This window comes from Priceomyces carsonii (genome assembly GCF_900007245.1).
Source record: "Priceomyces carsonii strain CBS4050 genome assembly, scaffold: Debaryomyces_carsonii_scaffold_2, whole genome shotgun sequence".
Lineage (NCBI taxonomy): Eukaryota > Fungi > Ascomycota > Pichiomycetes > Serinales > Debaryomycetaceae > Priceomyces > Priceomyces carsonii.
The window spans coordinates 361,519-387,138 of record NW_026946675.1 but is presented as its reverse complement, the minus strand read 5'-3'; the positions used below and the strand labels follow the sequence as shown (position 1 = coordinate 387,138).

Sequence of the window (25,620 nt, the reverse complement as noted above, 5' to 3'; positions counted from 1 at the left end):
ATTTTTTGGTGCCAATCCAAAGGACGATAGATTGCAAGTTGAAAATAAATACTTCTTTCAGAATAGGGATGCGTTCTATAAATAGTTCTTAATAATATTTTATCTAGTAATGCGGTGCGCCACATCTCGGAGATTTCAATTCGCAACCACTATTTGTGTCAACTAAGGGGCGCAAAGAATTCAGTCCTGATTCGCAACCAATGTTGATATTTCTGAAGTGTAATTGCCCACAATGGAAAAGATCAACGTCAAGAATATAGTTACCCAGTCTCTCTTGTTGGGAATAGCATTACTGCTACCAAACTCTGCCAAAATTTGTACAACGGCAGGTCGTCACTTCACTGGATATGTGGTGGAGAACCGTATCAATCTCAAAGGACTAAGTAACGAATATCATCTTCTGTATTGCAATGACAACAAACTAATTTTTGACAAGAGTTTGAATGACACTATACCTTGGACAGCCCAAATCAGTTTTGGATGTGATGAAGTAGTTCTTGCAAGGAGAAAGTCATTCTCGCTTCGCGAACTCCCATTGTATTTCCCGCATACTTTAGTTGGGGGGATTTTCGTGAATCTAGGCAATGATACAAAGACATCTGTTCCGTTGATCGCAGAAAGCGTGTCAAGACATTGGATTGAGATCAACCACAGAAAAGAGGTAATTTACCATTTTCCTATTTTGTCTACTCCCAAAATAGACAGCAAGAGGTATCATATGACAATGGATTGGGATCGCTTCATTCTGACTACCGAAAGCTACAATTTTAACTATGACCCAAGAAATACTCTAAGAAAAAACTATGATTTGATTTTAAATATCTTGAATTCATTAGTTGGCCAAGAAGGCAATAAAGAGACAGTTTTTATTGCTCTCTCATACCTCTCTGATGCTCTATCCTCAGTCCAGTTTATGGGGTTGATGAAAAAGTTAGACAATCTATTAAAGTACTAAACTCTCATGACTGTTCTGTAGCGAGCAAATTATGCAGAGATATGAGACGCCCTGAGCGAAAGGACTTCGTCCTTATTATATCTCGATACACATACATATTTGATAGCGTGGCTAAGATCCTAAGAGGCACTACCCTGCCTCATTAGTTATTCAAGTAAAAATGCTCTTCCTTCATGTTCTATAAATCTATGTCATCAAAATCTGAACTCTCTGATAAGTCAAAGTCTCTTGCAATTAATATACTTGACTCTGATACAGAAGTGTTGTAGTTTCGTGAGGGTGTAAGACACTTCGGCAGAAGATTTTCAAGCTTATCGAGGCCAAGAGGCCCCAGATATGGCTCTTCAATTTCGTGGGTTTTGTTCCCTTTATTCTGACAATTGTTTAATTGCTTGGCGACGAAAGATCTTGACATGTATCCTGTTTTATCCGCTATAATACTTAGCTGATTGGTCTCTTTTCGAAGGTATTTGAAGTATGATGAGGATTTTGCTGGAATTCTTATGTGCTTACGACACAAGAATTCTCCCATCAGAGGTTTATTTGATGAGCTGTCATATTGAGACGTCTTAAATCTATTCTTTACGATCGTAGAATCGGCTTTCCTAGAAGGTTGATGATCCAGAAGTACGCGACGCTTAGTTCCCGGATTTGACATCTTCACTATACGGCTTTTAATAGCTAAACTCTTCAGTTCAATTCTATTAAGCGTGTCTGATGAATCAATTCGTTGTCTTTTGCAAGTGACCTTGCGCGTTCTAACATAGTTTGATATGTCCCTCTGAAATACACCCAAACTGTCAACAATTTGGATAACGAAACGGTTGTTTGCCAACTCGAATTGGTTTTCAACTTGAAGGTTTTTGAGTAGAATGCTTTCAGTATTCGCCTTTTCAAAAAAATCAGTCGTAATTAGTGTTCCCTGTTCATTATAAATTTCAAGCTTATTATTTAACTCGTAGTATTTCAACTTTCCATCGCACCACCTTTTGTCTTTTTGAGTTACTCTGCTTGAATAAAGTATCTGGTACTCATAGACTGTGGATACTAAAGAACAATCTGACATGTCGGTCATCTAGTCCTCTGATTATATGAATAAAATTATGATTAACAGGACAAGTTCAATCTAACAAGCGCGCATTGGCAGCAAATACAAGATTAGATGGTTGGGTAGTATTAGTTAAAAATAACTTACATAATCTTTGCTCTATTTACAAATATTGAAATTACTGGCTTTTAAGGATCATAAAATGGCAAACCTAATCCACTTAATAAGCTTTTGGCTTGCGAATCAGTTCTAGCGGTTGTCTTAAACGTGATGTGGAAGCCGAATAAATTTGGAAATAATTCCTGAAAATTTTCAATTTCTGGAAAGTATTTGACATCTTCTGGGTCAAGACCGAAGGTAATATTACCATTTCCATCTCCCGAAGTATTTTTTATTCCTCTAAACGTTCTAATTCTTGGTAAGACTAACTCTGTCAAAGTAGTTAAAAATTGAGTCATATCGCGCCCTTTTAACTCTGCTTTACAACCACACGGTTTACCAACTCTGCATTTCCATGGTAAGATATTCGACTTATTGTAAATTTGCTTGGCTTTGACATTAGTAATCTGTGATATCTGTAATCGGGTAGAAATATTCAACCAACTTTCCTCTAACGAATCAGAATTATAGGCGTTAATAGATATACCAGTGAGCTCTGGGATATTTTCATTAGTAACCGGATGGATATCTTTCGAAGCACGGCTTGCTCCTTTTGGGCGCTTGAGATTTCTATACAATTTGTACGGAGAATCAGTTCCCCAGGATCTTTTTTTGTTTCCACTTATTGTTTCAGCATCATGCTCATAATTTAGCAAAAGTAAGTCTGATCTCAATGTATTTTCATAGTATTCAACGACTCTGTCTTGACTTATCTCGGTTGGGCGGTAACCAACAGACAATATGTCATTTTTTGGAAGAAGTAAGCTTTGATACTTGGGCATTAAAGCCGCCTTACGGATTTTAACTAAATGGTGCAACGGCTCCACCGAAGAATATCCAGGCTTCTTATGAGCTATGCTAGTTGAAAACTGACGACCAAATACTTTATTCATCTCACGGCTATTGTTGGAATCATGGGAGCACTTCGATAAAAAAATTTCAATTTTGCTCTATCGGTCTCGTGATCGATTTTACGCAAATTTGTGTTGTTATACTTCAAAATATAGGAATGGCCTAAAAGATTAATAGTCACCTTTGTTCGCTCAAATGAGATTTGGAATCCCTTCCAGCTTCCAGCTCGAAGTTGAGACAAAGGCCCCAACAGTTCCGAGGCTGGTTCTGAAAGGAATTGACAGGATAGACGATATCAAAGTCATTCTACAGGAACTATGCAATGAATGGGATAATGATGAGCCAGTACAGTTTCCACAATTGAAAAGCTTTTATGACTCAATAGAAAAGTTCAACAGCAAGATGTATGAACAAAACCGTCATAGAGTTATGGAATACAATTCTTTTTTAAATTCACTCATTCTGGAAAAAAAATTATTCACTGATGCAGCAGTAAACGCTGTTACTGAAAGCTTTGGGAACAGGTTGAGTCTTCAGTCGCAACAAGTTACGAAATTGGTAAATAAAGAAGAAGAGAGAATTAAAATTGAAAAAGAAAAGAAGAAACGAGAAGAGGAAGAACTCGCTAGAAGAAAGGAAAATGAAAAAAAGCTAGCAGAAGAAAAGGAGAAGAAGCTAGAAGCTGCTAGAAAATTGAAAGAAGAGGAAGAGAAAATTAGAATTGCTAAAGAAGAGGAGGAAAAGAGAAAGATAAAAGAAGAAGAAAGAAGAAAAAAGAACGAAGAAGAAAAGAAACACAAACTCAAATCCTCCTCTGGTCAAATTGAAAATGAATTTCTCAAGTATAAGAAAGACATATCTGATATCAAGCAAAACGTTGTGCTCAAAATAAATGAGAATAAAGATTTAAAGAGGCAGGTGAATCAACTTAAGAGGAAACTAAACCCTAAATTTGGACAGCTTTCAAATTCAACTCTGCAGCTTCAAAAGATTAATATTGAAATAATTGATTTGATACGATCAATGGAATCTACCGATGAGCTAGCACTCAAGTGGATTCTCAACTTTATTGCTAAAGCAATTATTGACCAAGCAGAGATGGAAGTAATTGTTCAAACTACCGCTGCTATACCATTGGCCCGACTTGCATGTAGTTTATTGAATACATTCAGCGACTTTGACTATTTCTTAATAGCTCGTTTTGTCAAAAAATGCCCATTTATTATTGGATACACATGCTCCATTGATTCTGAGGAAGGAAGAATACGAATGGGCTGGAAGCGAAAAGAAGAAAAATGGGAAGACGATATAAAATATGACGAGCGTCTTGCTGGTATTTGTACTGTGTGGTGTACGATGACTCGTATAGAAGACTTTCCGCAGAAAATAAACTATTCTTTTGAGTCGTCATGGAGATTTTTAGCCAGGTTGTTAAATACCAATGCAGTGTTGCTCACTAATACCCACTTTTCGGTGGCTGGTAGCTGGTGGGAAACGTGTGCAACATATTTTTTAAGGAAATATGGGCAGCAGGCAACCAAGCTCTTGAACGTATTGTCTATTGAGTGGCCAGCAACGACTGTCGAAAGGAACTTTCCAGCTGCAATGCGCCTCTTGATATTAGGAGAAGAATGGAAAGATAAAAATAGGATAGAAACAATAAAGGAAATGGAATCGTAAGCTATCGGCACAAACATATATTTACTAGATAAATATGAAAGACGGGGTCTTTTCTCACATATAAACTTTATTATTCTATGTAAGAATCGCTCTCATTGTTTCCAGATTCGAAGTCACTTTCTTCCCCGTAGTTCAACTTTTTAGTCACCCTCGAACTTTTTCTGGAGGGCTTTTCGATCGGTTTTGAAGCAGTTGCATCCTTCGGCCGCGAACTTTTTCGATACTTAAGATTTGATCTCTGCGACTTTACTTTAGGCTTCTTCTGTTTATCATATGTCTCCTCAGCTACGGCCCTCCTTTTAGTATTGACTCCAAAAAATCTTTTACGAATTATTCCCTTCAACTCAATTTGGGTCTTATCAGGAATGTACACCTTCGTTATAATATTTTGAAGTTCTCTAGCATTGGAAATTGGCGTATATATGTCAGATGGTAATTTGAGCTTTCCTGGCCAAGTTTGAAGTGGCCATCCTCTTTGGTCACTATATTCTTTAACAGCCAACTGAGTTAGTTCAGATACTCTGTAAAGGTTCGTTGCCGCTTCAGTTCCTTCACTATTATCATAAATTTCTGCTGAAACTGTTGCATCTCTGTGTTGCTTAATACGACTAGCAAAATAATACAACAATGAGATATTCTCCACTTTTCCTATCAAAGTCAAAAAATACGCTACGAATTGTAAGGCAAAAGTGTAAGCTCTAGTTAGCTTCTGTTCTGTATCTACTTCAGTGCCCTCGCCTTGTCCTTCAATCAAAGCAAGAAACTGTTCATGATGAGCAATGATATGAATTAATCTGACCAATGACTTTTCAAATTTTATCGAAGACTTAGCCTCCGATCTATTATAAAGAGATTTAATCCAAATCGTTGAATTTGTCTTTAATTCTTCTGATTGTTCGATAGCGGTAAAAAACACTATCGGTAAAAATCTTTCTGAAATTGTTTCGTTCACTAGGTTCTTTTGCAACTTTGATAGGAAATTAGATCTGACACGATAATTCGAATCCGCTACCAAAAAAGTTAATCTTCTGATCGTCGTTGGATAAATCATCTCATTGAACGTTGGTCTTTTGGACAATTTAAGCAAACTTAATCCGGCAGCCAACCTGATTCGCAGCTTATATACCTCAGGAGTGGGCCATGTTGGGGACTTCTTATTTATGATTTCTCCCCTGTTTCCAATGATAGAAACAAATAATTTCAATACAGGCTGTGCCTGCTCTACCAACGACTCGTCACCGCCAACATTCTTATCTCCGTCATCATCATAAGACTTGAGTTTGTTGACTAAAATTCTTATAGCAAGTAGTTTCTCGTACAATGTGGCATGAGATACAAAATTGTCGTCTAATTCATCATCAGTTATCCAATCTCCAACACTTTTAATAGCTATTGAATTAAGCGGTCTATTCTTCAAGAATATTTCCTTTATCAAATGAGAAGTAATATCGCTAGACTTGTCTTGAACTGACAATGGATCTACTAAGTATAGCTCAGCCATTGCCGCTAGTTCAGTTGGGAAGTTTTTATGCTGCAAATCCAAAGGATAAATGGAATCGATAATCGATGAGCAATAAAGCTCCCTCTTATCACTCAACCCTAAGATTTTTATTGAATATCGCGCCTCTATGGGAGTCCCATAAATTGCAAGATATTTTAATTTTTCAGTGAATTTAATATCTTTCGAAAATAAGTCGGGGTATCGTTTTATGAAATGGTATATTGTTTTCAAATTAAGCGATTTCGAATCTGAAGATGTATCCTTGTCAGTATCGCTTATAATAAGATCTGTCAAAGCACTCATATGAAATTTAAGGATATCTGGCACAGTGGCTGAAATGTGTTCTAGCAATTCGTTGGCAGTTGAATGCAATTTATGATCTGGATCCTTTGCATATGTGATCAACTCAATAACATTTGATTTATTATATAACAAAAAAGATGCTCTAAACATAAGCATCTTAAAAGTTGCCACCATATCGGTGCTTGATATATTTGAGCGCTCACCATCAAGCTTGAAATTTTTGGTATCGCTGAGTTTGGTAAGCAATTCTCTCAACGAATTTTTGACAGTGTTATAATCAGACTCAGGGGAAATACAGACTCTTATTAAATATAGAAACCTGGGCTTTCTCAACTTGAAGAACCGCTCTAAGCATATATATGCAATGTGATCATCTGGTAATGCAGCACATAGCCATTTTATAATTTTGTCCATCTTTAAAAGTAGCAGAACATTATCATTAACATTATCTTTTTCATTAGTCCTGGCAGCCACATTGAAGTTCTCCTTATCTACCAAAACATCACCCGTGTCATTATATTTCTCAGAAGTATCAATATAAGTCTTTATGACTTTAGCTAACTTTTCTTGCCTCTTGTTTATAGCCACAAAAGATTGCTTACCTTTATCATCCAAAGTAAAGTAAAGTCGAGTCAATCGCTCAACTCTAGCTATAGAATTACTTTCAGATATAGGCAAAAGTTTTTCAAAAAGGCAAGAATCTACCGCAGCAGTGATGCTTCTATCATTTATGTAGATTAAAGATAAAATCTGATTGGGAATTCCATGTGATATGAGATTCTCAAGCTCGGCACTATCCTCTTCTTTTGAGAGGCCAAAATTAATAATCTTGTTTGATGCTTTAGCTCTCATATACATGTCAAATATATTACCAAAAATTCTGATACTGTAGTTTCTGATATCAGCATTTTTCTCTCTTGTTAAATGAGACAACGTACTCATGATACTTCTGCTGCATATTTTATAGGTGAACAATTCAAACGAAATTTTTTCGACACATCGACAAGCAGCAAGTCTAACTTTTTCGTCTGAATCTAGAAGGCATTTGTTCAAACAAGCAGATAAAGAGCTGCTGATTTCCGATGTTGAAGAGCTTGGACATGCTATGACTGCTGGAACCTGCTCCACCCATTTAACTCGAACATAAGAAGATATATCGGTAGTTTTTTTAAGCCAATTAGCCCAAATCTGCTTATGGCTAATGAAAAAATTGACCTTCGTTGTCACTATCCCAGGAATAGAATTTGTACCAATTATATGTCCTATTGTTTCAGTTGCCAATCCACGAATGAGATCATCTTCTGCGTTTAGTTCATCGTCTATCAAAGCCATAATTGAGCTCAATAATTCGGGAACGTATTTCCAGATCTTAATTGATAACCTATGTATTTTAAGCAAGCTTTCAAAGGCTTTAGAGTTTTTGAAGTTGTGGTTTGATGCTGTCTTACCAGTAAGCTCGCTGTGCTCTGTACTTTCGTATAACATTTCAGAGAACATTTGAGCTATCTGACGAGACATTCTATCCAAATTAAGCTCACAGACTTGAACAGAAAATGCTAATGCAGGGTTCGTGATTTTTCCTTTTGAATTTATTGTCGTAGATTCCACGTCATTTGTCAAAAATTTCTCGATCACAAGCTTCACAACTTTCGTTGGAATAACTTCTGCCTCTGCAATAACTTCGGAAAGGATATCAGCAGCTAAAGGTTCCAATTTTCTGGAAAAATCCTTCGAGGATAAGTGATATAACGTTTCGAATAACAGTTCAATTAGATGCTCCGCATCTGGCAAATCAGTAATAAGTATTATTGACCTCACTTCTGCCAATCTCTTTAAAATGTAGCATTGTTGTTGAAAGTATGGTGTCTCTGGATCGCCAAGCTTCCTAAATTGTCGGAAAAACGCCTTAAATATAAGTGATAAATCGGTTGCATTATATGGAGCATTGGGCGCATTTATTCTTAAAATATCAGATATACAACAGCATACGAACGCCTGAACGCCCATGTTACTATTTCCTAGTAACTTTCCATTCACCAAGTCACCCAGGATTTTAGTAAATTCACTCAAGTTAGCTGAATCAGCATCAACTGCCGAAAGTTCATCGCTAAGTGTTTGTAATCTTACTAATAATTCTTTTGTTGATATCGGCTCCTTAATTGTCGCCACTATGCTCTTTTTAAATTTGAAACTCTTCTCATTTTTTGAGTTCGAACGTGTCATATCTTCTAATAATCAAGGTCTTAGACGGTTTCGACTAGTCTTTAGCAGTGTAGTCAAAAAACTTGTTTCTCAAAAAATGAGAACGCGTCTCCTGGGTTGCATATACTTTATTATTTAATTTGGTGCGAAAAACATAATTGATATCGCAACCTGAGGGGACATATTGAATCGTTCATTGACCCACATACATACATCCTTATACACCTAAATAGTTATTAGGAACAAATCCAACTCTCATTGAGTGCTCTCCAGCCAGAATCTTACCAATGGACCAGTTGCTTTGCTCTTCGACAGTCAGAAGTTCAACAGATTGAAAATTGAAGAGAATTTCAATCTTATCGCCCTTTTTGAAGCTTAGATCCCCAGCCTCCATACCAGAAAAATCATATAGTGCTCTTCGTGTCTCATTTTCTCGTTTCTCGGATATCTTTAAAAGCTGATCGAAAAAAATGTTGAATTCCTTAAGTTTGTAGGCAATAGAAGATGTTTTGTTGAAGACTTCCAGTTCTTTTACCCTTGTCAATAGCAGATCGGAGTTCACCGTAATCGGGCTGGTTTTTATATTATTTTTGGCAGAATTGTAAATTTTGCGCAAGCTCAGATCAGTCGTTTCGGCGTATGTCCTTGGCACAGGTATATCACTCGAAATGGAAGAAGCCGACAGAGAAGATGCGCTAGAGGTCGAGTTAACTTCGTCGTTTTGATCGAATTCCTCGTCACTTGATAAGTCAATTTCAGACAAGCTACTGCTGGAGGATATTACTGGATCACGCACTGGTGCCGAATACATCGCTGCTACCATTGCATGCCTGGTCATTCCTGCTGATACTTTCAGTCTCAGGGGTAAAGGAGGAGCAGCCAGAATATGAGTGTCTTTTGAAACAATAACGTCATTTATATCAACCTTGTTATGATAACTGTAAGTTTCAGATCTATTCTGATTTGGACTATAATATTTGACAAAGCTATCTAAGGGATCAGCTTCAAGATAGTCTACGAACACTCCATTGACATGATCCTTGGCCTTAAATGTTCTGCTTTTCTTTGGTATTTTATCCGCTACATTTCCCCAGAGTTGCTCTCCCTTCGACTTTTTATTGTCTCCATTAATCTCCGTATCCACTAAATTAGGCTTTTTGTCGTGTATAATAGCAATATCAGATTCCGCTTGGGTCTTGGTAGGAGTAATAGCCTCTTCCCATTGTCGAACTATGGTTTCATATGTGGGTAAATTTCCCCCAAAATCGCTGGCTATCCCATGATATGTGGCGTATTCAGCAATTGTACTATAAACCTTATTATAAATATACCATTGTTTGCTCAAAATGAGTCTAGTAATGCTATCAACAAACTCATCCAAAAACGATATAACATGAGGTAAAATTGTTTTCATTTTCTCGTCAATAGCCGAAAAGTCCTTTGTTGCATCTGAGAGCTTATCCTCGATTGCAAATAGTTTCGCCCTGTCTTTTTCGTCGAGTAATGCCTTCTTTTTAGCAATATGCTCCGCCTGCTTTTGATACTTTTCTTGTCTTTTCCGCTTTTTTTTTCGTGTCTTCATTACTTTCAAAACCTGCTTCAAATGTTTATTCATATCCAGAATCTTAATATTGATGGAATCAGAGAATGCTGCTAATTCCTCTAAAACTGACCATTCTAAATTTCTCATTAGTTGCACATAACCAAAGATTTCGATATTAACACTTTCAATTAAGAACTCTTTTTCTTTCGGATGAATAACTGGTAATTCCTGCTCGGCCTGAAACTTGTCAAACTGTTGATAGTACTCATCGATTCCTTTAAAGTGTAGAGAATCATGTCCTATCGAATTTCCAAAGAGTTTGGCTACTTTAACGTTTGATTCAAAAAAATGGGGCCAATATTTGCTAGACAATGATGCCAACAGCTTTCCTATATATTCCAATGCTTTCATTAAATGTTTGATGTCATGGTGATACTGTGATATTAGGTCTTCATCAGGACCATAATCGTGTCGATGAGCAATCGAGTCCTTAACATTGCTGCCTAAATTACTCAATGTGCCACCCAAGTGGCTCACATTGCCTTTTATCTTGTCTATAACCATCTATGCCAATGATTGATAATGGCTATGTGGCCATCTACTTTATTGATTTGCCCAGGAAGTACATCACGAAGGTACTCTCGGATAGTAAAAATGACACAAAGTTGATTTTGTCATTTTATGCATTAACAACTGCAAAATTAGGTTCTAAAAAAGATTCAGTGTGAAGCTACGCTCTTCTTCGTAACGTTAATGGCAGTGGAACTAGTTTAGCTGATGTTCAATTAGATACTATACGCGTATTTCTAACTAGTACTGTTATAAAACTAGTCATCTTGAGGCGGAAGTCTATCCAAACTGAGTTTATTGTCAATAGTTTCGTCGCGTGTTGCAAAGTTCCGAGAATAAGTTGCGTAATATCAAGAAATAGACCTTCGAATTAAGTCATAGTACGTTTCATATTACTTTGTCGTGCAATGAAGATCACTCAGAGCGGCTGTTGTGTGTCGAACCTCTTTTGATTGCGAAGAAAGATCACGTTCCCAATAACTGTCTCTCAGAATAACACGTCCTTTATGTTCTCTTAGTTACACCTGCCTATGGCATGCTAAGGGTGCTGCATAGTCAATTTTTGATCCGTACTAAGCAATAAAGAGTCGGAGGAAGCTCTGCAGTGTGAAATTCTTGTGGAATCGCTGACGTGCTAGTTGCTGAATGATTTTCGTTGCTGCATGACTTTCGCATACAGTAGCTGCGGCTCAGCTCGCATCTGTTGGTTTTGGAGGACTGCAAGACAGCAATTATTAACCGGGGGTCGTCGTACCAGAAAATACTATAAATAAAGCTCAGTCATCCTAACTACTCAGAGATTTGGCGTTAAGTTACTGTTAAGATTAAAATGCCAGAACCGCATAAAATATTTTATAAAGGAAAAGAGAACGATTTTATCGTCTTCGTCGAGGATTCAGATTTACTTCAAAAGTATTTGAAAGGTGACACTACGATCCCATTGATTGATGTGGTATCAATTTATAAAGTATTTACCAACAGACAGGGAGGATCTGAAGGTGTTTTAGATGAACTGTCGAAATCTGAATTGACAAATGAATTTGGATCAGCAGATGTTGATGCTATTATTAAAAAGATTTTGAAAGAAGGAAGTGATAAGCACTCAGTTTCAATCAACCGTGGTCATAATTCGACCAATGACTCGATGGGTGGTGGTTCTACTGGTAATTAGAAAAAGTTTACAAAATGTTATGTATATAAAGTTTAATCCAATATCTCACTGATGATTATTTCGCAACACTTTCTCTTACTTGTGCTTCAGCGGGGTGGAAAAAGCCAAAAAGAGCACTTTTTACTCTGTTCGACCTAGAACGATGTATTTTAAAATGTTCCTCATGGGACTCGATTTTGTCGGCGTCCTCGATATTAATTCTCCTTAAGTCTGGTAAAGTGATAGATTTTTGCAATAATTTTCTCTCATTGAAAGTACTTGTGGGTTTTAATTTTTCGTGGGTGGCCTTAATCACAATATCTGAACCGTTATTAAAGATTCGATCACTATTGTTGAGTACTTCATTGAAACTATTCGAATATCTCAAAGACTTGAGAGTTCCCATTCTGATTGTAGTCCAACTTGCACTTTTTCTAAGGGATGGCTTTCTGTGAGGTGCTTTTCCAATCTCATGGAAGATTAAGGGAACTTCCTTGCTCCAAACTTCAAGTAATTCAAATTCTGCGAAAATTCTTTCATTTTTCTTTAGTATTACCAAAATTTCTGAATTATTTGCTTGCGACCGATAAGGTAAATTGGTACAAGTGGAGGAGTTTTTATGGTTTAAATCCTTCAACCTTTGATTATAGAAATTCACCAGGACATAAATAGCAATATGATGCCTATAATAGCAAGAGATTCTTACCTCTTGAGAAATTGATGAGTGAGCATCATATGGCGACATAAAACTTGGATAAGTAATTAGTTGTTGTGAATCATTCTTTGAGAAGTCCAACTCATAGGGACCATTAACGAAATTAATGAGAACATTTAACGAATCATACCATATATCTTGCTCTGCTCTCGTTATAGCTAGTAATAGTATTTCATAATGGCACATTTTATGTTCAAATATAATTTTGAACAAGTAGGGAAAGCTTGATTGTAAACCGTCCATTATTTCCTCGCTATTTTTCAAAATTTTGCAACTTGCTAAAGGAATTATAAACTTGACAATAAACTTCTTAAATTTTTTTTCATTCATATCACATAAAACAAAATGGCTCTTAAACAAGAAGCAGCCAAATGTTGTTGATTTCTGATGCTTGCTTTCCACCCAAATTCCAACTAGGGAACCGATAAGAAGCGGCTTACCAAAAAATTGCAGGCAAAGTCCGAATTGGTATTGAATGTCATCAAAAATAAGCATTTCGTTTATTTTAACACTAATATCACTTTCCTTTGATTTTTGAGATTTGTCGTTTATTGTGGAAAGTTTGGCTTTAAGGCTACTCAAACAGCTATTTAATTCTTCATGCTTGCTTTTGGCTGCGTGCTTTAACATTGCCTCTACTATCAACCTATACTTCCCTATTCTAGATATGGGCCTTTGAGCTAATGATATGAAAGACAAATCCATACGAATAGTACTAGTTTGCGTTGCATCCAAATAATGCTCCCAAGCTTTTATCCAATGGTTATTCAAATTTAACATATTTTGATTAAGATTATTGCCTTTCACGAAATTGAGGACATCTTCATATATATTACAGTATTCCTCATATAAGTAAGTATTCACTCCTGTGCTAGCTACAAGCTGTGCTAATTCCACTGTGACATCGTCGATAATTTTACCACCCGCTAACTTGCTTCTCATATCTCGTAACAATTTAGAATGAATTGCAACCAATTGAGTGATGTAAAGCTCAAAGAACTTGAAAGGTTGAGCAACTTCGGACTCATAAGTTATATGAAGTGGCTCAATATAAAAATTAAGTAGCATTGTCATCGATGCAACATAAGTTTGCTCACTATCAACCAATTCTTCTAATGTCTTTCGCTCTTTGAATCTCCTTAACAGCAATGATTTATCTGTGGGAGAAAATGAAATTATAGGCATAGGAGATCTGAAAATTGGACTTGTAGATGACGGTGGATTATCAATTTGTGTTACACCAGATATTGGGCTCAATGGTCCCGAAGAATCTGTTTTGGTCAAGCAATTATTTTTAGCTTCACGCTCTTCGTCATTTTCATAATCATTATTATCTTGAGTGAATTTTAAGTGGCTCTTCTCGTTGTAAGATGTCAGGCTTTCGGCGCTCATTTTTACTTGCAGCAAGTCTTTTCTATCATTCATTTCAGCATCAACTGAATATGTACCTCTAAAAGACTAAATTAAAGCTCCTAGTTCCAAAAGAGTATTTGTTTAATCTATAATTTTTGACAAACAGTCACTTACAAAGGTATAGAAGCCAACTTATCTTGTCTCTTTTTACCTTTTGAGATGTCAATATGTTTTTGCAGTTTAATGACCGTCTTTATAAGTTCGGTTTCACTCAAAATCAACCAAATTGATAAATTTCAATCAGCAATATATCTATTGCAGAAAATAGTTTTTAGATTTACGCTTACACTGTTCTATTGGTACTTTTTCTGTAGTTTTAAATTTGACCTCTTTTGCATCCACAAAACAAAATTATTGATAAAACCAACCATATATCAATATGCAGTGACAGCATTATATTTCAAAGCGATGGTTTTTCTTTAAATATAATTATACTTTTATATAATTATGAGTTCGAGGGCATTGAAAAGACTAGAAAACCAAAAGGTAGAAGAGAATAAAGAATCAGATCTGGGCTCAGGTGATTGGGAAAAACAAGGCTTCATTCATGAGCCTAAGCTATCTTTTAACGCTTTCTCTATTTTAAATGATGACGGCGAAGATGAACAGTCAGGAAGTGAGAGAGAGGAAGTCGAAACAAAGAACTTATTCAATACATCCAAGGAATCTGATAGCTTCAAGAAATCAAATAGATCTAAAGGAAAGAACAAGGGTAAGCATAGAAAACCAAAAAATACGAAGAAAAAAGGTGATAGCGATAGCGACGAGGAATTTCTCAAAAATTTGATTGAAGCAAGAGAGAAGGATGACAATAAGTCAAAGAATGTAACTAATATCAATGCCTCCTCAAATGACATGTATAATTTTGAAGAGGAGCTTGATCTGATTATTGAGCCTCAGCAGCATTATGATTCAAATTTCAAGTACTTTACCTCAAATAGAGCTAAACAGAGCCTTCCCCTATTGTCAGTTAAATCCTTAAAAGACTTTGATCCGGACTCCGAGCTAAAAAATTTGTTTGGTAACTTGTCAGCTGAAACAATTGAAGATGCTAACAGAACCACGTCATTGTCCATTTCGCCTAATGTCCTACTGCAATATAAAAAATTGGCTAAATTAACTAGAGGATGGGGTGGAAGAGACCATAAAAGTGTTCCAGGAACAAGTAGAAAACTTCTTTTAACTAAAATTAAAGATGACTGGTTACCCACATCCCAAAGACCAATGACGATGGAGGAAATAAAGTTTGATGAACTAGTAAAGTATTTTCTGTACAAGGAGGACACCTTTGAAATTAGCGAGATAGAGTCTAAGATAGAAAAGGAACTTCATTTAGGGGTGAAATATTTCAAGTTCAAAAGAAATGATACTATTCAAGCTAAAGTGGCAAATTCAAAATTTTATGCATCCGTCGTGATGACTCCCGATCCTGAATCGCTAATGACGTTGCTTCAGCAATATCCTTATCATGCAGAGACGCTCCTTCAAGTTGCTATGGTTTTGTTGAGAAATGGGAGTGACAAAGTAGCTAGCCATGCGCTAACAGAAAAATGTTTATTTGTTTTCGACTGGTCATTTCATAAGAATTTCCATGAGCTTTTGGCTGAGGGAAAAAGTGGCCTCATTAGATTGCCTTACGAAGTATTTTTGAATAGACAATTCTATTTGTGTTTATTCAGGTACATCACTATTTTAGGCGAGCGTTCTACTTATTTCACAGCATTTTCATTTTGCAGGTTTCTCTTAGCGCTCTCTCCCGCGGAAGATCCATTAGGAGTTCGATATTTCATTGATTTTTATGCCATTTTGGGAGAACAATATGAGTTTTTAATCAAATTTGTGGATTCGCCCCTAATCACAACTTATGATAAATGGTTCACTCCTGGGTTGGCATTTTCTCGATCATTGGCTTTTCTTTATTTAAATGAGAGGGAAAAAGCTTCAGGCGCTTTGAAGACAGCATTCATGAAGTATCCTATTTTGGCTCTCAAGTTATTTGAGTCAATTGGATCATCCCGGGATATTCATATTACAGAAAAAGATATTCCTGTAACCGACGAGTCGATACTTGCCTCCGAAACATACATGGTACGTGCCGGAATGCTATGGAAAGATCCCCAGCATAAGCAGTTTTTGCACGATGAGTTGAAGAAATTATTCGACAACCCTGATTTAATGCCCACAAAGAAAGGTATCGCGTCGTCTTTGGCATCGTTTTTCGGAGCTCAAAGGCAAGGTCCCCAAAGTGAAGAGATACCATATAATTTGATCAGGTTTGCAATTTTGTCAGGTGAAAGCAAAATCATGGCCAAACTTCCAAAGAAAGTTTGGTCTTTCGAAAACTTGTATGAATATGATGTTTTACCTCCAAAAGATGCTGGACGTAGTTATGATGAATTTAATGGTTTGGGAACTAATGAAAACAGCGTTACAGATTCTTTACTTGATCATATAGATCAAGGTGTGATCGGATCAATTCTTGAACGAAGAACTGAAGAGGATGATTTTGCGGAAATAATACGCCAGTTGCAACTTCAAGATGCCGAAGACCCAGGAGTGCATCAAGGTTAAGATAGACAAATTATATAGTCGCGACGTAAATAAAAAATGAACAAACATAATAGAATTGTTGACAGTTCCTAAGATGATATCAATTGACTTGAGGTTACATGAATGGCAATGGCAGTATCAGATATCAAGTACTTTCTTTGTATTTGTAATTGTGCCATTATTGTGTTATTTATATGCTAAATACCTTACGTCTCGCCCCAATCGTTATAATAAAATAGAGGAGCCTATCAAAATAGCAATCCCCATTCCTGACGAAGCAAAACCTCATTGGAAAGGCAAAAGGTTATATCCCCCTAATTTGAGTATCAAGGTTCCGAATGAACCCACTAAAATTCAAAGTTATTGCCCTGCTACTGGCCAATACTTAGGTACGTTCAATGCGACCAGCAGAGAAGAGATGAGCAGACAAGTTGAAAGAGCAAAAGAGGCTCAAGCATCCTGGCGAAAATCAGACTTCACACTTAGAAGGAAACTTCTTAAAACGCTTGGTCGTTACTTAATAGACCACCAAGACGATATAGCTAGAGTTGCATGTAGAGATAGTGGAAAGACTAGAATTGATGCGCTGATGGGGGAAATCATGGTGACATTAGAAAAAATCAATTGGATAATTGCTCATGGAGAAAAAATTCTAAGACCATCTAAGCGACCAGGACCCTCTCATCTATTGGTGGGATTGTTAAAAAATGGGGAAGTAAGGTACGAACCAATAGGAGTCGTCGCCGCATTGGTGTCTTGGAATTATCCTTTTCACAATCTTGTGGGGCCAGTTGTAGCTGCGATATTCACAGGAAATGCCATAATTGTTAAGTGCTCAGAACAAGTCTTGTGGTCGTCTAAATGGTTTGTGGAACTACTAAGGACAATTTTGAAGCTGCTCAATATTAATCAGAACTTAATTCAATTAACTTGCTGTTATCCAGAGGACGCTGATTTTTTTACCTCAAACCCTGGAATTTCACATATAACTTTCATTGGATCTAAACAAGTTGCTCACAGGGTCGTTCTGAGTGCAGCAAAGGAGTTGACACCTTGTGTGGTCGAACTTGGGGGAAAAGATACAGTCATTGTCTTGAATGACGTAAAAAATCTTGAGCGTCTCTCTTCCATAATTATGAGAGGAACTTTTCAAAGCGCTGGTCAAAACTGCATAGGAATTGAAAGAGTAATTTGTTTGCCCAAAGTGTATGATGAATTGTTACGTATATTAGTAGATCGTGTCAAGATACTTCGATTAGGCTCTGATATCGATCAGTTAGATGAAATTGACGTGGGTGCAATGATTTCGGGTAACAGGTTTAATCATCTAGAAGAATTAATTTCTGATGCTGTTGAAAAGGGGGCACGCTTACTTTGTGGTGGTAGTCCATTTCAACATCCGAATTATCCTCAAGGTCATTATTTTGAGCCTACAGTAGTTGCAGATGTGACACCTGCAATGAGAATATTCCAAGAAGAAGTTTTTGGACCTGTGCTCACAATGATTAAAGCCAAGGATGCAGCCCATGCCGTCAAATTAGCCAATCTGACTGAGTATGGATTGGGCAGCTCTATTTTCGGGAAAGATTTTGAACAGATCAATGAACTTGCGAATCAGCTCGAATGCGGAAACGTTGCCATTAATGATTTTGCAACTTTCTATGTCGCTCAATTACCATTTGGAGGTACCAAGAAATCAGGTTACGGAAAGTTTGGAGGGGAAGAAGGTTTGACAAGTCTCTGTGTTGCGAAGTCAGTAGTCATGGATAAACCCTTATTCAGAATGTTGGGAGTAGCAACAAGTATACCTCCTCAATTAGATTATCCGATCAAGAACGATAAAGTTGCATGGAGCTTCTTAAAGAGCCTAAATAAAGCTGGGTATGACGATCGAATTTGGGAAGTTTTAAAAGCATTCAAGAAATTGGTGACGAAGGAGACACAAAAGTAGATTATAGTTCCCGTACATTGGATACAAAAAGTAACTAGATATATTTTAGCATTAACATATACTCTCTATTAAAGCAAAAGTTTTTTTTGAAACATCAATTAAAGGATCTTATTCTAAGATCAATTGGCGTTTACATGTAACTCTGGAGCAGGTTTGATCGTACCGTCTACGACGAGCTTGACAACAGAAGTCTTCTTTTCCTCGTATTTACTTTTGATAGCTGCCAACTCCTTTTGAACTTCAGCGTCTGCTTCCTTGTCGATCTTTTCATTCAACCCAGCATGCTCCTTTTCATATGACTGAAGTTCAGCCTCTTTCAGCTTCTTGTATTCAGCAATCTCACTTTGAGCATCAGCCTTTGCCGACTTTAAACGACTGGTTCTGTATCTTCTTGCCTCATTTACTATTTCGGCCGCATCCTTCTCTGTCTTCAATAATGATTGAATACCTGAAGACATCTTCCTTGATAAACTTTGAAGTTATTCTATATAGCAGGAGATAAAAGAAAATATGTTCCACCCTGATAATAAATTAATCTAAACGAATCTTTGATGTCGACACGACTATCCCTTTTGTGCCCTATTCTAATGTTTCTCATAATCATTTATTATACAATTAATATACAAATCTATTTACTCCCAAAAGTAGCCTTCGGCAATAAACCGGAGCATGTATTCATCAACATGACCTACACCTTCTTCGAAATCTTCATCTTCTACGTTGCTACCATTGATAGAAATTTGTGAAGTGGTTTCTGGAGGCGCGGGTGTTTGAAAAGGGGAACCTTCTGCAGTAGCCGAATTACTTTCCTCATTGAAGTCTTCATTATCCAAGACCGATTCTTTCAAAGCTTCGCTTGCAGCTGCTCGGTCATCTTCATCTTCAGCCTGTGCCAAAGCATTTTCGACGTTTCCTTCAGGAGCAATGGGTCGATCGCTAACATCCTCCACAATGTTTGAATCATTAACTAAATCTTTCAAAGAAAGTTTTCCAAAATAGTCAGTCGTAAATTCACCTTCTTGGATAACGACATTATCTAATTGCCTCTTCTGGTTTGCTTTTTTAAGTATATTTGACTCAATAGTGTACTCAGACACAAAACGATATATGTGCACTTCTCTACTTTGCCCAATCCTATGACATCTGTCTTGACACTGCTTATCCATCGCAGGATTCCAATCAGAATCGTAAAATATCACAGTATCTGCACCAGTCAAATTGATTCCTAAACCTCCTGACCTGGTTGATAAAATAAAGACTGGAATCTTATTGTCTCTATTAAATCTTTCAGTCAACATTTGACGATCATCAATTTTGGTAGCACCATCTAATCTCATATATCTATAACCATGAATATTCAAAAATTGTTCCAAGACATCCAACACCTTCGTCATTTGAGTGAAAATTAAAGCTCTATGACCTTTAGAAGTCAAATCTTGCAACAAGGTAGCTAATCTTTGAAGCTTCCCGCAATCGTATTGAAGTAGAGACTTATCTGGAAACGCAATTGACAATTTCACTTGTGATTTATGAAAAGGGTTGTCAATATTGTTTTTTAAAGTCTCCTGCCGAATTTTGTATTGTGTCGAAATTGGAATAAGTTGATCTTTCATATCCAAAGCAACCACTGCAGGTGTAATAACAGAAAACTTTTCAATCGTATCAGTCATTCGTTCCACTAATTTGAATAAGGTAGGAACAATATCAATATATGCACTCGTGGTTCGACACTTCGAGGCCGTAGCTGACTTAAGCTTGTTCAATAATGAGCATCCGAAAATTGGAGATCTACCACACCTTAAATTGTTTAAATATATGAAATGTTCTAATTTGTCTTTGGTCTCTTCCTGCTTTTGTCTCTTAACCATTTTATAGTAATCTAGGCATAGAGGGCCCGATTTGCTATCGTCCATACTTGACTCAATGAGAGAGTTTAATTTGCTCTTCTGTTCTTCCAAGCTTGATGAAGATTTCAATCTATTGATTGATTCCGCAACAAAGTAGTTCATGCTGTCCAAATTTACAATATCTAAATTTAAAACATCCATGTTAACTTCATTCTTAAATGAGTTATCATTAATATACCTTCTGACAATAGCATCTGTCGAGTTAAATGAGCTGACAACCGACTTCGGCATTGCATAAGAAGTCACAATAGGCCGCACTTCAAAGAGATCTGGGTGATTGCATACCTTCCTTAATTGCATGAGACAGTTGATAATTGACAAGAAGTTTCCTGAAGAGAGGGTTTCTTTGGTCTTAGCCCGAGACATGAAATCATCATATAGAAACCGTTGCCTTTTAGACAACCGACAATATACAATGTGCTCGAACTTTCCTGGCATTTGCTTTTCTACATCTTTTTTTAATCTTCGTAGTAAGAAAGGTCTCAAAACTTGATGTAGACGAGAAACTGTATTCCTAGTTTCTTGGTCCATCGTAGTGGTAGAACCTTTACCATCCATAAGTTCATTACTTCCAGTTTGTTCAAGAATTTTGTCCACAGGACGTCCAAACCACGTTTGAAAGTCATCCAAATTCGCAAACGCATCGGGCATCGCTTGGTTTGCTTTCGATGAAGGCATTAAGAAATACAATAAGGACCAAAGTTCAATTAAATTGTTCTGTAAAGGCGTCCCCGTTAGTAATAGACGATTTTCGGTATTAAAATTCAAGAGAGCTCTCCACCGATTAGATCTAAAGTTTTTAATATTATGGGCCTCATCTAGAATCATGTACTTCCATCTTCTTCTTTTAAAGGACAGTTGATCATGCACTACTAGTTGATAGGAGGTGATACAAACATGAAATGCATCAGGCTTGTTCCAGCCTTTCCTTTTCTGTGCCCTTTGTTGAGGAGACCCATAATATGTGAGGACCTTGAACCCAGGTGCAAACTTTTTAAATTCCATTTCCCAATTCAACATTACAGAAGTGGGAACTATGATTAAATGAGGACCCCAAATATGATGCTCACAAGCTAAATAAGCCAACAATGAGATAGTCTGTAAAGTTTTACCTAATCCCATTTCATCAGCTAATATACCATTCGTACCATTGTTATATAAACTCGCTAACCAGTTTAGTCCTTGTTTTTGGTATGGTCTTAAGGTACCTCTTAGCAAAAACGGAATTGGAACATCTTGAACTTTAGAGCCATTGATCTCTTCCTCCTTTACCACTTGATCATTTTTCGTTTTGTCGAAAGGTGAAGTTACAGACTTCGGAGTTTTCGGTTCATCGTCTTCATCCGTTGTCGAAAAGATTTCATCATCAGAATCTGCCTCTGCACTAGAACTATAGCTCTGAGAAGCGTCATTATCCAGGTGTTCTGAATTAAACAAAGAAGCCAATTTTGACACTTTGCCGTTGTTTAAAGAATCCCTTTTCTCAACCTTAACTTCGTTATTTTCAGAGACCTCGCTATCATGCAGATCCAGACTCTCACTTAAGCCCATCAGATTATCCCTCTTATCCATCTTCAATTCGTTGATTCTTTCCTTCTCTTTTTCTGTATAATCCGTGTTCGTTGACAATTCATCACTTGGCTCCACCACATCATATAATGCTTTTAATCCTATGTTCAAAGGCTCATGGTTGCCTTCATTCTCGTTTTGATCAATCTTTGATCGAGAATCTTGGATTGAATTATCTAACAAATGAGCATACTTTTTATTCAATTCCTCCACTGTTAGCTCCAGATCCTTATTTGCGATGTTCTCTTCTGACTCCGATGTACTTGATGTAAAATTACCATCAGAATTGAGATCGCTATCATCACTCAACAGTTCAGCATGGTCAGAATCCAAACCTTCAGAACCCCGGTTTGTTAACTGAGCCTCTAACAACTGTGTCGAATGTTCTATCATTTGGCTCAAATGCTCTCTTCCTCGTATTTGCTTGAGTTCATCCTCTTTCTGTAACTGTAAATATCGATACACCTTAGTAGCCTGTATCCATCTCTTCTTGACCGCCAGAGCAGCAAGTCGACTCATTCGCTTCAAGTTCTGCGCCCTTTCTCTCTCTATTCTTTCCTTTTCTCCTTTCTTCTTTTTAAAATACAGCTCAATCATTTGTGCTATTTTCTTGGTCTTCATGTAATGCAGTCGTCTCATTTGTTGGCGTATTTTTGAAACTGTAATAGCCTGGTTCAAAAAATGATCATAATAAGTGACATTATTTTGTCCACCAGGATGCTTAGGATTTACTGATCCATTTGACCTAAATGGATCGGAGACTTGCTTGAGATTAGATGAATGGGGCAAAACTACTTTGCGCCTTTCTACTTTGTCTCCATTTAGTTCGAGGCTCTTTTCAATCATAACCTTTTGATATATCTTGCGCACCAAATCCTCTTGTTGCTTCATTATGGAATTGTATTCTTCGAGAGTATAGTTATAATCGGTGGCAGCCCCATCGTCAATGATAGCACACTTGTATCTATACCTTAAAAAATTTTCCAATTTGCCGTTGATATCAGGTATAGTGCGTATTCCAGAAGTTGAGTTTATTATTTCTAACTTATCCGGTCCAGCTTCTGGCATTGAATGTTCATTTCCATTACTTAATCCGCCATCATTAGGTATTCCAGGGATCCAGTTAGGAATATGTGAAGGGTGAGTCACCTTTGAAGCTGGAATTGAATATTTAATAGCTTTTAATTTATAGTTCGTGTTAGCACATTCTTTGAGTTGTAATTTGTCTGCCCCTCCTTCAAAATGCTTCTCTCGCCTCGAGATGAATTTTGCTGATCTATCAGGCTTCATAGTATGGTTGCTATGCAATGTTTCCATTTTTTCCTCGTCTTTCTTCTCATCCTTCAAGAGATGTAGCTCTTGACTTTTGCTAATTTCAAGAACACGCTCTCTGAAAGGAAAAGTCTCAGCCACTTTTTGGTCTCTTTCTGCAAGAACCTTCTTCTGGAGCCTTAAAGGCAAATCCTTGAGCTTTTGAGCATAGTCATCTTCCTGATACCATGTTAGATTATATTTCTGATTTTTGAGAAAAGCTTCGAACAATTCAGACAGAGATGGTTCAGCTGCCAAAGAGAAATCTAACGGGTTCCAGTATACAACTGACTTATACTCTCTAAGCTGAAATAACTCATTCACATTTAGGTTAAAATCAGTTATTAACTTTGCCAACCTTTTGTCTCTTTGATCTTCCATCTTATCAATCTTTATTTTCTTTCTGCTTTTAACGTCAGAATCATCAAAATTTCGGCCGTTTCTTTTGGGAATGATTTTTGGAAAATCATTTCTCGTTTCTTCAGAGGACGTAACACCCACCTTGGCTGCCCTGTGTCTTCCCATTGTATACCAGAACTCTTCAAACGTGAAGATAGTCGAGATTAGCTCTTTTATTGTTCTTTTATTTTGCCTCGATATTCAGTAGCATATCTTTTATAAGTCATGTAAGAGTATATGCAGGTCTACAACTGATTTGTGAGAGACATGTATTCAATCATGTCTGCTTTACTGAATCTTAAATATAATGTTCAATTCGAAATTGTATGTTATGTAAATGGTAAGCTATATAAAAACGCACTAAGACTAGAAGTATTTTCTGAGTATTAGGGTTATCAGTTTTCCTTCAGTAATCTAATAACTTTCATTTATAGCTTAAGTTTCAATAGCTAAATTAATATATGGCATACGAGTTCTGTCACTTTTATGCATTTATGAAGTCAGAATTTGCTTTAACGTAAGCATCGCGTTTTTCGGCAACAGATTCATCATAGGCCAAGAAACCAAGTTCTTCTTCTGCCGTAATATCTGGTTTAACACGGTAGAAGAAATCGTCTTTATCATCTCCCGAGCCAAGTTCCTTTGCTAAACCCCCTGAAGGATATGACCTTGGCATAGCTGGCTTAGCAGGATTCAATTCAAAATACCATATGGCTGCTCCAAAGCCAAATATAAGTGAGAAGAAGATACCGTTGTGTTTCAAAGCTGTTTTGTCAGAGACAAAATTAAAATAATCAGGGGACCACATATCATAATAGTCATCATCAATATTTACAGGTTCACCAATATTTCTTCTGTTTTGTTGATCATCATACTTGATGTAGGGATCTTTTTCTTGAGCTAACTTGGGTTCAGGGTTGGGATAGTCAGCTATCTCTGGACGACTAGGATCACTTAAAGTAATAACCCTTCCAGTGGCATGGTCAGTAATACTTGTTTTTGTTGTTAAATACCTTATGTTTTTAACAGGCAAACTTCTAGATCTTATGCAGCTCTTGAAACTTCTCAATCCAACTCTGGCTATCATTATAGACTGTATGGATAGGTTTTCTTGATTTATTTCTATTGCTAGATAGTTAAAATCTTCATTTCTGAGAACCAATGAAAATAGCAGAGAATCAAGCACTCTCAAAATAGTTTGGTCATATATTACGTAAGCGTTAAAAAAGAGTGAACTGAATTTTCACCAGTTTCTTCCAGTGTGAGACAAAAGCTCCTTAGTTCATTTTATTAAGTACATAATGTGGCTACTAGTAGACTAGAAAACTTTTTTTTTAAACTATTCTCTCGTTTAAAGCGAAGTTCAGTTTTTTTTTTCTCTTTTTAAGATCACTTCCAAAACTAAGCTCACATCATTTCAATACACAGATTAAGCAGCAGAGCTACTGGATGATATCTAATTATTATCATGTATCGATTATTTACTTGATAACTGAGACTCGAATATCTTATTTCCGTTTATAAATGCATCTTCACCTTCGACAGCTTCAAGAACGCTATCGCCGTAAACGTTGCCTCCTACATATTTGGCAACGTATCCTACCCCTAAGAACACAGGAACAAATGCAAGCAAGATTATATTATTTCTAGCATTCCAATATTCATGAACTGGTGGAGGATTTATGTTGAAATTGTATTTATTGCTGAATGTAAGTTTGGCCCCCGAAGATTGAAATCTTTTAAACGTCAATCTAACATATCCTCTGGATCCTGTTGCAAACATAATGCCTTCTTAATTAAAACCTAGATTAATATAACAGCAAAGAGAAATGTATGCGTAGA

General features: G+C 36.8%; 14 protein-coding genes across 14 annotated transcripts; 5 read left to right on the top strand and 9 right to left on the bottom strand.

Moving 5' to 3' along the window:
- Window positions 1-232: 232 nt before the first annotated feature.
- Window positions 233-955, top strand: PRCAT00001654001 (uncharacterized protein; the record flags this gene model as incomplete). The annotated part of the gene is made up of 1 exon (XM_062951463.1): window positions 233-955. One exon carries the CDS (start codon window positions 233-235, stop codon window positions 953-955), a length of 723 nt encoding a protein of 240 aa, XP_062808463.1.
- A 178-nt stretch (window positions 956-1,133) lies between these two features.
- On the bottom strand, window positions 1,134-2,030 carry PRCAT00001653001 (uncharacterized protein; the record flags this gene model as incomplete). The annotated part of the gene is made up of 1 exon (XM_062951462.1): window positions 1,134-2,030. The coding sequence occupies one exon, from the start codon at window positions 2,028-2,030 to the stop codon at window positions 1,134-1,136; it is 897 nt and encodes a 298-aa protein (XP_062808462.1).
- A 161-nt stretch (window positions 2,031-2,191) lies between these two features.
- On the bottom strand, window positions 2,192-3,055 carry PRCAT00001652001 (mitochondrial 54S ribosomal protein uL5m; the record flags this gene model as incomplete). Its single annotated transcript, XM_062951461.1, has 1 exon — window positions 2,192-3,055. The coding sequence occupies one exon, from the start codon at window positions 3,053-3,055 to the stop codon at window positions 2,192-2,194; it is 864 nt and encodes a 287-aa protein (XP_062808461.1).
- A 154-nt stretch (window positions 3,056-3,209) lies between these two features.
- Window positions 3,210-4,694, top strand: GLE1 (nucleoporin; the record flags this gene model as incomplete). Its single annotated transcript, XM_062951460.1, has 1 exon — window positions 3,210-4,694. One exon carries the CDS (start codon window positions 3,210-3,212, stop codon window positions 4,692-4,694), a length of 1,485 nt encoding a protein of 494 aa, XP_062808460.1.
- Window positions 4,695-4,764: 70 nt separating this feature from the next.
- On the bottom strand, window positions 4,765-8,721 carry PDS5 (Pds5p; the record flags this gene model as incomplete). Its single annotated transcript, XM_062951459.1, has 1 exon — window positions 4,765-8,721. The coding sequence occupies one exon, from the start codon at window positions 8,719-8,721 to the stop codon at window positions 4,765-4,767; it is 3,957 nt and encodes a 1,318-aa protein (XP_062808459.1).
- Window positions 8,722-8,917: 196 nt separating this feature from the next.
- PRCAT00001649001 (uncharacterized protein) lies at window positions 8,918-10,807 on the bottom strand (the record flags this gene model as incomplete). The annotated part of the gene is made up of 1 exon (XM_062951458.1): window positions 8,918-10,807. One exon carries the CDS (start codon window positions 10,805-10,807, stop codon window positions 8,918-8,920), a length of 1,890 nt encoding a protein of 629 aa, XP_062808458.1.
- An 835-nt stretch (window positions 10,808-11,642) lies between these two features.
- Window positions 11,643-11,984, top strand: PRCAT00001648001 (uncharacterized protein; the record flags this gene model as incomplete). Its single annotated transcript, XM_062951457.1, has 1 exon — window positions 11,643-11,984. One exon carries the CDS (start codon window positions 11,643-11,645, stop codon window positions 11,982-11,984), a length of 342 nt encoding a protein of 113 aa, XP_062808457.1.
- Window positions 11,985-12,039: 55 nt separating this feature from the next.
- On the bottom strand, window positions 12,040-14,103 carry PRCAT00001647001 (uncharacterized protein; the record flags this gene model as incomplete). The annotated part of the gene is made up of 1 exon (XM_062951456.1): window positions 12,040-14,103. The coding sequence occupies one exon, from the start codon at window positions 14,101-14,103 to the stop codon at window positions 12,040-12,042; it is 2,064 nt and encodes a 687-aa protein (XP_062808456.1).
- Window positions 14,104-14,538: 435 nt separating this feature from the next.
- On the top strand, window positions 14,539-16,662 carry PRCAT00001646001 (uncharacterized protein; the record flags this gene model as incomplete). The annotated part of the gene is made up of 1 exon (XM_062951453.1): window positions 14,539-16,662. One exon carries the CDS (start codon window positions 14,539-14,541, stop codon window positions 16,660-16,662), a length of 2,124 nt encoding a protein of 707 aa, XP_062808455.1.
- A 73-nt stretch (window positions 16,663-16,735) lies between these two features.
- MSC7 (meiotic recombination directing protein) lies at window positions 16,736-18,592 on the top strand (the record flags this gene model as incomplete). The annotated part of the gene is made up of 1 exon (XM_062951452.1): window positions 16,736-18,592. The coding sequence occupies one exon, from the start codon at window positions 16,736-16,738 to the stop codon at window positions 18,590-18,592; it is 1,857 nt and encodes a 618-aa protein (XP_062808454.1).
- A 119-nt stretch (window positions 18,593-18,711) lies between these two features.
- Window positions 18,712-19,050, bottom strand: VMA10 (H(+)-transporting V1 sector ATPase subunit G; the record flags this gene model as incomplete). The annotated part of the gene is made up of 1 exon (XM_062951451.1): window positions 18,712-19,050. The coding sequence occupies one exon, from the start codon at window positions 19,048-19,050 to the stop codon at window positions 18,712-18,714; it is 339 nt and encodes a 112-aa protein (XP_062808453.1).
- A 174-nt stretch (window positions 19,051-19,224) lies between these two features.
- On the bottom strand, window positions 19,225-23,904 carry SWR1 (chromatin-remodeling protein; the record flags this gene model as incomplete). Its single annotated transcript, XM_062951450.1, has 1 exon — window positions 19,225-23,904. One exon carries the CDS (start codon window positions 23,902-23,904, stop codon window positions 19,225-19,227), a length of 4,680 nt encoding a protein of 1,559 aa, XP_062808452.1.
- Window positions 23,905-24,262: 358 nt separating this feature from the next.
- On the bottom strand, window positions 24,263-24,865 carry PRCAT00001642001 (uncharacterized protein; the record flags this gene model as incomplete). The annotated part of the gene is made up of 1 exon (XM_062951449.1): window positions 24,263-24,865. The coding sequence occupies one exon, from the start codon at window positions 24,863-24,865 to the stop codon at window positions 24,263-24,265; it is 603 nt and encodes a 200-aa protein (XP_062808451.1).
- A 390-nt stretch (window positions 24,866-25,255) lies between these two features.
- Window positions 25,256-25,561, bottom strand: PRCAT00001641001 (uncharacterized protein; the record flags this gene model as incomplete). The annotated part of the gene is made up of 1 exon (XM_062951448.1): window positions 25,256-25,561. The coding sequence occupies one exon, from the start codon at window positions 25,559-25,561 to the stop codon at window positions 25,256-25,258; it is 306 nt and encodes a 101-aa protein (XP_062808450.1).
- Between the last annotated feature and the right edge of the window lie 59 nt (window positions 25,562-25,620).